The sequence below is a fragment of the Eublepharis macularius genome, chromosome 3 (assembly GCF_028583425.1).
Source record: "Eublepharis macularius isolate TG4126 chromosome 3, MPM_Emac_v1.0, whole genome shotgun sequence".
In the NCBI taxonomy this organism is placed as follows: Eukaryota; Metazoa; Chordata; class Lepidosauria; order Squamata; family Eublepharidae; genus Eublepharis; species Eublepharis macularius.
In genome coordinates this window covers 25,519,230-25,531,428 of record NC_072792.1, presented here as the reverse complement: position 1 = coordinate 25,531,428, position 12,199 = coordinate 25,519,230, and the positions used below count along the sequence as shown (strand labels likewise).

At 43.5% G+C, this 12,199-nt stretch overlaps 1 protein-coding gene across 1 annotated transcript in view; it reads right to left on the bottom strand.

Moving 5' to 3' along the window:
• ABCC4 (ATP binding cassette subfamily C member 4) overlaps positions 1-12,199 on the bottom strand; it is a 204,448-nt gene that overhangs the window by 62,291 nt on the left and 129,958 nt on the right. Inside the window, exon 26 of the mRNA XM_054975037.1 lies at positions 10,130-10,285. Coding sequence (XP_054831012.1) covers positions 10,130-10,285 — 156 coding nt within the window. The remainder of the gene's footprint in view (positions 1-10,129; positions 10,286-12,199) is intronic.

Genomic DNA, 12,199 nt, shown 5'->3' with positions numbered 1-12,199 from the left:
AGACTTGTTTAACTGTTTAGTCCTATCCAAGCAGAAGCTCAAAGCTCTACGCGCATCAAGGCAGTGTCACTCCCTTTCCTTCTCATGCTTTGGATTAGGGCAGAAGGAGGGCAGCACTTTCTCTTCTGTCCTATGAAAGGTGGAGTTCACCTTCAGGAGAAAGGCTGGGTCAGATCACAATACTACTCTGTCACTGTGAAAAATGCGGAGCTCCCCATCTTCTGATAGTGCCTGCAGCTCTGATACCTGTCTAGCTAATGTGATTTCCACCAGAAAAATAGTCCTAAAAGTCCATTCTTTTAGAGGACATAGGCTCAAAGAGTTCTTTGGATAATGCTCTGAGCACCAAATTAAGGTTCCATATGGGAAACGGTGACCCTGTGGAGGATTTAACAATGAGGTCCCCCTTAAGAATTTCTTGATATGGGGTGTTGTACTATAGAATGTTCCTTCCTAGGACCCCTAATTACTGAGATGGTCACCACCTGCCATCTAAGGGTGCTATTGATAAGACCTTTAGCCAACCCTTCTTGAAGATAGTATCTCCCTAACTGGCACCAATAAGGGCTCTACACCTCTATCTAGGCACCACGTCTGGAAAACCTGCCAGGTATTGTTACAGACACTGTTTATGGAGTTCTTCCTAGAGGCTAACATAGTATTAATCACGCCCTCAGCATAACCTAACCCTACTAGTTGTTCAATCTCCAGGCTGTGAGGTTTAGCAGAGCTGGTGGAAGGTATGGCATTGTTCCCTGTATTAGCAGGTCCTCTTTCAGTGGGAGGTGGCAGGGATCCATGTTCAAGAGCCTCTTCAGGTCTTGAAACCATGCCCTACTTGGCCAGAAGGGTGCTATTAGTATCACTTCTGCATATTGCTCTATGATCTTCTGAACAACTTTGTGCAACAGAGGGAAAGACGTACAGGAGTTGTCGAGGCCACTCGCAGCTCAGGCATCTAACCCTAAGGCTCGAGGGTCTTTTATTTTTGAAATGAATCTCAGAATCTAACAGTTCTGATTGTTGGTGAATAGGTCCACCTCCACCTTTCCAAACCTCTGGCAGATCTGCCAGAAAATTTCTCTGGACAGCATCTATTCCAATTGGTCAATCACTCTCCGGGTTAGCCAGTCCGCCAGAGAGTTGGCCTGGCCTGCTAAGTGTACTGCTTTTAGAGATTCAAGGTGATTCTCCACCCACTTCAGTATGATGCATGCTTCTTCATGCAGGAACTTGAATTTGGTGCCTCCTTCCTTGTTCATATACGTTTTGGCTGTGATATTGTCCACCTGTACTAATACATGGTGACCTGCAAGAAGATCCTGGAATTCCACCAGTCCCAGTCTGATGACTCTGAGCGCCCAAAGGTTTATTTTTCTGTTCATCTCCTCCTTCGACCAGGTGCCCTATGTCATTCTTCCCTGGGTGTGGACTCCCCAGCCCCATAGACTCATGTCCATTGTCATCACCATCCTCTTTGGTTCTCTGAGTGGGATGTCATCATGGAACTGGACAGAATCCAGCCATGAGTTGATCTCCAGTTTGACAGTCACCGGCAACTGAACTACTTGAACCTATTGTGTGTTATCACCTCTTGGTATGGCAACAGGAATCTCTGGAGTGCACTCGCATGGAACCCTGACCACTGGAGAACATCCTGACAGGATACCATCATCCCCAGCAGCTGAGTCAGGAGCATCATCTCCACCTTCTGGTTCCTTAAGACCTCTGTTACTATTGTCTGAATGTTTTTTTGCCTCTCCGCCCTGGACCATGTCTATCACAATCCCCAGGTGTACAATTTTCTGGGCTGGAAGAAAACTGCTCTTTTCCTTGTTGACCACACAGCCATAATCCCACAGGCAGGCTACCATTCCTTTCACCACTTCCACCCCCTTGGAGTAGAGATGGAGCCTCAATCAAGATGTCATCCAGGTACAGGAAAAGAGACATTCCTTGAATCCTCAGATGTGGTACCAGGACTATTAGGATTCTGGTGAATGCCCTGGGTGACCATTTTAGACCAAAAGGCAGATCCCAAAATTGGAAGCACCTCCCACCTTATTCAAAGCGCAGAAACCTGCGATGAGCTTCTTGTATCAGAACGTGTAAATTGGCCTCCAAGAGATCAGTGGAAGCCAGAAAATCTCCCTTCTGAATGGCAGCCAAGATGGATTTGAGCGTTCTCCATTCTGAATTTTCTTGTTCTGATGCGTCTGTTCAATCATTTCAGGTCCAGTCTGTCTCTGACATCCCCATTCTTCTTTGGGATTATGAAGAACACCAAGTACACCCTTCAGGTTCTGTGTGCTTTTGGTACCAGTTCTATGGCCCCTATGTCTAGTCGATGCTGAATGGCCTATTCCAAAAGTTGGTATTTTTTTGCTTTGACTAATTCTTTGGGATCTGGATGAAAAAAGTTTGGGTGGCACAAAGTTGAATTCCAGTGAATACCCATTGGTCACTGTATCCAGCTCCCACCAGTTGTTTACTTCCAAATATCCTCCAATCCCAATTGTGCCTGTTATCTCAGCTTAGTCACGGTGATGTTCCCTTCTTCGGTCCCTTGATGTTCTGTCCGGATTTGTTGAAGGAGGAGGATCTACTCTCCTCTCGAGGTCTGGCCTGCCATCCTCCCTTGAATGACCTGGACTAGCCTGTGTGGGAAGGACGCTTAGACTCTCAAAAGGCCTGAAACCTCTTTCTCGATTTTCCTTTCTTCTTCGGGGGAAGGACCTTCTTCTTTCCTTTGTCCTCCACCAGGTTTTTGTCCAAACCTTTTACAAACAGGCTGATGCCTTTGAAGGGGACTGTAGCTGCTGTGGCTTGGACCAAAGAGTCCACCTCCCAGTTCCTAAGCCAAGTGTTGCACCCGGCTGACATGCTAAATGCAGCTCTCACTGACAAACGCAGAGCATCCAAGAATGAGCCTGCCGCAAAGGCTGTTGCAGGGATATTTTCTTGATTTCGTCCTTCAGTTCCTTAGTCTTTTGCTGCAGCCAGGTCCAGGAGAATACAGCTCTAGCAAAAAGCAAACCTGTTGCTGATCACTGGAGAGATGTAGTGGAAGCTTCAAAATTCCTATGCAAAGCCTGTTTGATCTGCCTGTCACAGGAACCCTTGGGCAGACCATCCAGAACTGCACATCAGGCTGGTCACCGGATCATCAACCAATGGCAGTTTGACCCTCTTAGCAGCCTCTGGAACCAGTGAATAAAACTTAGAAAAAATAGGGCGGTTAGCTTTGGGAGCTTCCCACTCAGCCTCCAGCAAGTTATAAAAGGCTACTGGGAGGGGAATCGCTGAAGGAGCTGCTCCCTATTTGGGGAGGGTTCTCTCTGACCTCTCTGGGAAATCTGGGTCTAGTTCCTCTTTCCCTTTGGTCCCTAGGACCCTCAGCATGTTAGGGAGCAGTCTGGCATACAGCTCCTGGAGGAACAGCCTTGTTTGCATCGGGGTGACTACCTTCCCATCCTCTTCTGATAATTCCCCTTCCTCCTTAACTGAGGAAGTATCCGGTATCTCAGAGTACTCAGACTGGAGGCTTAGCAGGGGGCTGTGCTCTCTATGGCACTTGGCCTACTTTTCTACTCATGAGAGGCTCTCAAGGGAGATACCGCTACAAAGCTCAACAACAAAATCTCCCACCCAATGTCTATATATTTTTTAGATGTTTTTATGAAAGTATTTTACAACATCCAACTGTTGTTTATCTCTTAAGATGTCACTCGTCCTCCATGGGAAGCCATTGGTGAAGGCGGAAAGATAATCATTATGAAACACTGGCATTTTTAAAACCGATATGTAATGCTTGATACCGGGGGAGCCACAGGAGTATCACCGATGGTGATTCTTTTAAGGACAAGAAACTGATAAACTGGACTGAACTCTACGAAGGAGTGATACTGAATTTGACACAAAGTTTATTGAGAACTTATTTTCAGCCAAAAGGCGGCATATAATATTCAACGGATGGTTGTTTATGGATGCATTTTTGCACTGAGCTATTTAGTGATTGTATTTATTCCTATGTATTGAATGTATTGAATCTTATTTATTATATGCACTTTGTACTTTGAACACTTTGAGCACTGACAAAATATTTTCATAAGATCATCTATAAAATAAATAGAAATTGGGTGGGAGATTTCATTGTTGAGCTCTTCTACTTTTCTCCTCTTTGATCTAAGTGGGGGGGGGAGAGGTACTGTCACTTTTCCCTTTCTTGGAGCCAGACCCCCCAACTGGGTTGTCCCTCTTGTCTATCTGAGGGTCCAGCCACGGAGCTACTCTGTCTGTGTTCCTCCAGGATCTCCTTGAATTCCTTTCTCATTTCTAACCTGAACCACACTAGCAGGTTTGCATTGGTGTCCTCACTTGATAGGTCCATATCCTGGACCTTCTCCCGTTCACTAGCCTGTTAGGAAGCCTGGGAGGAAGTAGAAGCTGGGGAGTTTGGTAAATCCAAGTCACAGATGGTGCACACTGAGCACTGGGAGGTGGCTAGGCCTGCATTTGCTGATATTCCCATCAATAGAAACACTCTCTGCCAAAGGAAAAAACCAAAAGGGAAAGTACACCCCAAGAGCCCTAGCCGAGGGAAGGAAAAAGAAATGGCTCCCTTTTATTCGGGGCCAGCTGGCTCTGAGGTTTCTTCTGTCCTTCTCACCTCCCTTCTTTCCTTCTATGGTTCCCAGTCCCTGTAGGATCAGCTTTACCATGGTTCAGTCAGGTTTGGAGCTGCTCCTCTGCTACTGCTGCAGCCTGCTCTTTCCAGGCCTGTGGGAGTTGCTGTGAGTGTCAGCGCTCTGGGACAAGCTGCCATGGACTCAACTGTGCCCTCTGGGTTGTCGGGGGTGGGGCGCTCCCATCCAGAAGGCAGGAGTCTGCAGTTGTGACCGTGGACTGAGGGCCAATGGCTTGAATGCTTGCTGCCACTCTGAAGGGGGCAGGGGGCGGTAGAGCCCTTCCCCATGCAAGCTCTCTGTTCTTCTTCTGTGCCTGGGATCGCTGCACTCTGCAGAACGCCACCAAAGACAACCTGCTTGGATTGCCAGAAAGGCTGGCAATCCCTGGGACAAGACCCTCCCCTCCAGGATCAAATCAGCTGACTGACTCTGCCTTCAGAGAGGAGGAGCTGTATCCCACAAATGAGGACTGCCCCACTCCCAGGCCCACCAGAGAATTTAAGATTTCCCAGGGGGGTTTAAAACGTAATTTCAGTTACAAAACTTGTTGATCAGGAGTTCAGTAAAACATTAAAAAGAGTTCAGTAAAACATTACCTCCTAAAAAGCAAGCCTGTAATTTTTAACAATACATATATTACATTACATTATTGGATGCATTCTGAAATTATTGTTAAGGTTATTTTCCATTTCAATCTATTTTTATAGGTTGGCAAAATGGGGAATTTGAATTAATAAAATCTTCATAACTGTTGTAAAATTATAATAGCACACATGTACTGCAACAGCAGATAAGAATAATTTTAATTACTATTTCTGACAAAGATTGTTATATTAAAATTGCCTGTTCCATGAGAGGAAGTTAATAAGCCAAACCTGTAAATAATTGTAAATTATAGTCAGGAAAACAGATGATAACTGGATCAAAAGAGACAAATACAAGCACCATACAATCATATCCAAAGAACCCAATTAGGAGTTTAAGTATCATCATTTGTACAGGCAGATGGGTATCTTGAAATTCTGCCTAGAAATGACCACCAAGTCCAGAAACAGATTAACCTATGGCTAAATTGGGACAGCCTGCCCAACCTGCAAACCTACCATTTCCTTCCTCTTGGGCACTAGTTCCATGCTCTGGTTTTTTTGCAAGCCATGGTTCACAGCAATCTCCAATCTAGCTAACTACAGTCACTGGCTTGCTTCATTCTAGATTAACCTATGGCTAAACCTATGGCTTGCTTCACTCTAGTGTTGCCAGGTCCCCTTAGATTCCTGGTGGGAGGGAGGGGGAACCTGGCACTTAACTTTCCCAGCTTTTTTGTGTGACATTATCGTGCAGACACGGGAGCACACGCACATGCTTCGTACGAGGACGGTTTGGGGCCCAAATAAGCTTGAAGTGTGGGAGCACTCTCAGTGTAGCGCAATGTTGTCACACCACCCCGGGAGCACACCCTGGAGGCCTGTTCCCCTGCCTTTTTCCCCCTGCCAGCCAGATGAGTGGTGGCAGGGGGTGGGAGCAGGGGATTCCCCACCCCCACCAGGGGAATGGCAACCCCACTTCAAACGCTTGGTATAAAATCATAATTGAAAGTAATGAAAGGAACAACTGATGAGTGGAAGCAAGGCACTGAATGGAGCTGGCAGAATTGTTGTCTTAAATACGTGCTCCTATGAGCTACTTGTGCTTTTTAGTTTTGTGCTTGATGGGCAAAATCAACAGCTGCCCATACACATGCATTCTCTGTCGTGGCCCTCATATTATGGAAAGGCCAACCTGAAGAGATTAGGAAAGCTCCCACCCTCGTGGCTTTCCACAAACGATGCAAAACTGAATTATTCAAGAGGGCTCTCTACTCAAATAGTCTCAGTGAGAAAGGCGGACTATAAATTACATAAATAATAAAATGCTTGATTAGTCTACCTCTTGTGTCTATAATGACACAACCTGATTTCTGAAAATTAAGTAAATATTTTTCACTTCTTTTTAGTTTTGCGCTCGGAGAAGCTTCGCCTGATCAGTTCAGGATGTTTTTAAAAGCACGGGGCCAATACAAATTTTTTTGCAACTCTATTGGGATATGTTTCCATGATGTGCTCAGTTTGAAGAGGGTAACAAGGTTTCTCAGGCACCCTGCCACTCTGGCTCTGTACTCTTGAGTTTTGGAGAATTTTAAAGCGCTGTGCAGAACCACAATCGGCGGCAAGCCTGTACTGCAAAAGGGACAAAAATCCATTCCTGACATGAAGCTGGAGATACCTTATAGCTCTTTCACTTAGGGTTCAAGGGTTGCAATAAAGCGACTCAGCCTTGAAAGCCACCACTAGCCCCACTACTCAAATGCTGTCCAAAGTTCAGAGGGGGAAATGTACCTAAGTCAAGAGCTCCTGCACATAGGGAGCTCTAGAACTCACAACCATGACCTGGAAAAATTATGTCCGCCACAGGGCTAAGACACAGAATTGGCTGCTTTCAATAAATGTAGCACTGTTGTTAACTAATATATGGCAAAAGAAGTTCCTCTTCACATGGTTAGTGCCGTCACCAACCTTCCAAGTCCAAAGCATGAGCCTCCAGATAGTGCGAAAACAAACCTCTTTTCACCTGCAAAAGTAATCTTACCTTCTGGCCTTCAGACACTTGAACTCCCCTTGGGGATTTCTGAATAAAACCTTACTTATGTCTGAAGCACTTTTTAAAAAATGCCATCCAGCAAATCATACACCTGTACCAGAAAGCGAGTGCATCAATAATGCACACAATAATAAATAATAACAACAGATGGAAGGCAGAATTAGCTTAGTAGAACCATGCTACCTCTTAAATGTGCATTTTCCTGAGTAAGGAATCCATCTTTTAGAATCCTACCTGGGGGGAAAAGCCTGGAAAAAGGGCTTTCAAAACCCTGAAGCCATTGAATGAACTGATCACCATCCATTTTCAAGAGAAAAGAACATTGTGCAAACACAAAAGCAGAAGAATTTAAGTCCATGTAAAGTCCTCTTTAGACACAAAAAGGTCACCAACTTCACTCAGTAGCACTACTGTGCATTAATGAAGCCTTCAGTTTTCAGAAACAAAAAGGGAGGGTGCATTAGGCTACAATCCAATTGTATTTCTTTGCTAGTAATAGCATACCTACCTCTTTCTTTGCCTTCCATTCTTCGAACAGAGGAGGAAAGAAGGATTATCCAAAGAGGTTTTTAGAGCACCATTCCGCTTAATAAACTTTTTACTATGGTGGTTAAAAAAAAATACAATGGGTGAAAATCCCCCACCCCATATAAACGTAATTACTGCAGCCCCCTCCACAGAGAATACCCTGTAACCTGAAGATAAATAGGCAATGTACTTCCCCACATTATGAAAATCAGACCAACATCTGGGTTTCCCAGGGCTGAGTTTTCTGTCCTGGTATTGTATAAAGCAGAAAACATAAGCAACAAAACCACAGGTAGCAAGGAGTGTGCAATTCTTTTCAATTGTTTGGGGAGAACATGATTACTGATCTATCCACAAGCTAGGCAGTTTTCCTCAGGAGTTTTTTGCTGCATTCATGCTTCTTAAGGATAGGCACACTGCCAAATGAACATAACATTATGGATTTATAAGTCAGCTTTATGAAGCACAAACAAAAATACCCAACTAGAACCTTGTTCTCACTAGGTTTTGTTTTCCTCCGTGGCCAACCACCCCTCAAGTCCCAAGGTGTCTAATAAGAGGTCATTCCTCCCCCACCCACAAAGTTCACTACTTAGTTCCCAGTTCCCTACTCCTTACAGCCAATTCATATTCTGTTTCCTCTGTCCAATGGTACCAACTTCTCTGCCTAATCTGGTGCTTAATATCGAAAAGGAGGTACACAGCCAGCAAGTTCACATTTCAGTCATGGAGTCCCTTTGGGCATTGAGGGAGAAGGCCACACATACTCTGAACTACATTATACATTTGTGGTTTAGGCCTGGACACTGACAAGAGGGTCTGAGGCTGATGAACCAAGAAGCCCTAACCCCCGAAAACCATTGTCTGGAACCTGTGTGATTTTTTTTCTCCTCACCCAAATCATAATTCTTCACCACACTGCATGTGCTAAATATCGAAAGTGTATAACAATGAGGGCAAATTCACACCTGAGTAGTCATCGGTTGATGACCACCTCCTCCGATAATTGTCACATGTGAAAAAACCACTGCAGACCAAATTCCACAAAAAAAGCTTTTCTATCACCTTACCTCATCACCTCAAAGCATGATGCTTTTCAACAGAGGTGGTTCACAAAGATAACTGAGTACAGGACAAGTGCTTTTGTTTTCTCTTCAGAATAGCTAATGTGCATTTCGAAATTATCACTTAATACAGCAGAATGTACAAAAGCGGTTAATTGGGAAAGGACTGAGCTCCTGCTATTTTGCTGAGAAAGTGGCAGTTTAAACATGTACACATCATTCAACACTGCTATTCTGCCTTTGCATTTTGGACTCCAAATTGTTCCAGTGTACAAAAACATGTAAGAAAGAAAATTCCAGTGTACAGCAAAGAATAAGAAGAAATGGCCATAACAGACAGCCAGTGTAGTACAGTGGATCAGGATCTGGGAGACTTGGCTTCAGAGCCCCACTCGGCTACAAGTGGGTAGCCTTGGGCCAGCCACCCTCTCTCTACACACCACCAACCTTTACAGGTTGTTGTGAGGAAAAGAGGGGAAGGGAGAGCCACGTGTCTTACCCTGAACTCCCTGAAGGAAGAGTGGGATAAAAAGTGTAGTAGATAGAACGTGTGAATCTTCCACCTCAGAAATTAGAATATTAATGAACATCACAGCTTACGGCCTGTTCTCTTAAACCATTACTTGGGGTGTGATTGCTGCAGAAAACAAACCGCATGAGCTCATCTTGTTCAGGAGGTTTCAACCACACTTGTAAAATTGCCCTCAAAGAAGGGCTTGGACAACATTATTAAAATCAGCCAAATCATAAGGGGATCAATTTCACACAAACAGCTTTCTCGGCAGGTCATGTTCTGGTGAAAATAAAGAAACTAGTATAATGTATGACAGGTGCTTTCCCCAGTGCCTAGCTGAGGAACAGCGAATCAGAGCAACTGTTCCAAGATATCTTAGATCCTTTATGTGGAATAGAGCATTTTTGTTAGCCCAAGCTGCAATGATAACTAGTGTTCAAAACCAAACAATTTTGTGTACAACAGAAGTAAATATAATTACCCTTGCCACAGACATCATTTTACTTTATTTTGGACAGTATTCAGAAAAACGAGGATTAACATATGCAAAAAGAAGGGGGAAAGGATACAGCAACAGAATATTTTTTAACACTATGGACAGAGTGCAGAATAAAGATAAAGAGTGTTATTATAACCCTAAGGTTTCCACAGACTGCTGGACCTCTAAAACATACTGATACTAAAAGTAGACTTGGTACCTGAGGTATGATTGAAATTTTCTTCCTCAAGTCGTGCAGTCCCAGTTCTGATGTCAAAAACTTATCAATCCAAATTCTTCCCTGGGGCTCAGCCAACCGGAAAAGAGCAGCTATTAGAGAGCTCTTTCCAGCTCCCGTTCTTCCCACAATTCCAACCTTTAAAAAAAAAAAACACAGTCAAGCCAGTTTTGATTAACAGAGCATTTTTCTAAAATATTGTTCACAGTTATCTTGCATTGTACAGTTTAAGTTCTTTTTAGGCAAGGTTTACAAGCAACATAGTAGAAAGACAAGGAAACAAAAAGCATAGATTGCTAAAAATTATTGGTAAACCATCCTAAATATGTAATTCCTGAGTGTTATAGAGCCAACATCAGCCAGACCCAAACAATTTCTCTTTTCAATGTAAAATGGTTAAAACAAAGCCTTTGGTATCCCCTCGAGGCATAACTGTCTTACTGCAGCCATTTAAATCATGCTTAAATTTTAATGTAATTTCATATTTTTTTTCTAATTTATTGTTGCCTATCCTGACCCTCTGAGGATGGAGTGGGTCACAAAACGTTAACATTTTTTCTTCAAGATGGGAATATCATTTCCTTTACCCCATCTACCTTCCAAGCAAGTCTCTAGAGTATACTACTAGTTCTTTCCCATTATAAGCATGGGGAAGCTCAGCTATTTTACATCCAAATTCCATTGCATTAGCACAAGCACTGGGCAAGACCTAAACTAACCTCTTCACACTCCCATATTTCTAAAAAGCAAAACGCATTTTTATAATATAATTTAGAAGTTCCAAATTACACCAAAACAGAACCCTCTTTTGTAGTGAAAAATCTAGGCAAGATGCATACCCGGGCAGGCAATGTGAACAAAGGTTATGACATGGGTACAAAGAATGGGTTGGATCCAAATATGTTTTCCCCCAGGCGAAAAAGAGAGGAGGGATCCCCTTTGATCACCCTAAAAGGCTCTGCTGGGGAGCATGGGACCTGCATGGGCAAAAGCCAGGTGGGATAGGGGCTATAGTAAAGACAGAATTGGGCAAGACGGAGCAAAAAAGCTGGCTGGGTCCAACCTGATGATTTTCTAATTCAGAATATTTTTAGGACTAAAACAGATGCGAACACATCCATCTTGCCTCATAGAGCTATTCCCAAATAACATGTTCTGAGAGATAAATGTTAAATTCAAACTACCCTGCCCCTACAGTGGCTTCACTGCTCTGGCTTCTTTACCAACCTCCAACTGGGGCAGAACTTCTTTCTGTGATCTCGGCACTGCGTGTCAATCATTTCCGCTGCAAGAAGCACAGCAGATTTGTCTTTAAAAGGAAGGCTAAATTTCTGCATATTACATTTTAGCTTGAATCTGGTGGCAAGTCCCGATCCCCCAGAAATGTGGGAGAGGGGACACCTCTGGAGTAGATAGTTCTCGCTTATGTCATCTACAAGTAAACCTATTTAGGTATAACCAGAAATGTGTTTCCAGTTTTAATGCAAAAAAGAAAAAAGTGCTTCCATCTTAAGAAATCTGGGAGCTCAACTTTAAGGCAAGAAAGGGAAGACAAGATCCAAACTACAGTTACTTGTGCCACGCTCAGTAAAAATGTAAGTACCTGCCCTCACTCAATATCACATCCTCATAAAACAAAGGGGAGAATGATGTAAGCTATTTTGGGTTCCTGTAGTTGCAAGAAAGGCAGGGAATAGACAAACAAACAAACAAATAGGGCTTGACATTCTCTTCAGTTTTGAGAATTACCTGCACACTGCCTGAAAAGAACGGTGGGGTGCGTTTACTGTTTAAGAAATACAAAGATCCCACCATCAACACCTCACTGAACTGAACTGTTTAGTTCTTTGGACTGTGGTCATGTATCACCTTGCAAGATAGAAGTTAAATTATCTAAAATATTTTAGCAATTTTGTATCTAAATACCAGTTAACGGGGAGAAATAGCAACCTGAAAGTGTTTCCAAATGCATATCTGCAAAAGTGAAGTGACTGTTTAGACATTATTTCCTCCCATGACGGATGTGGGAAACAGATTATGAACAGGTCTCAG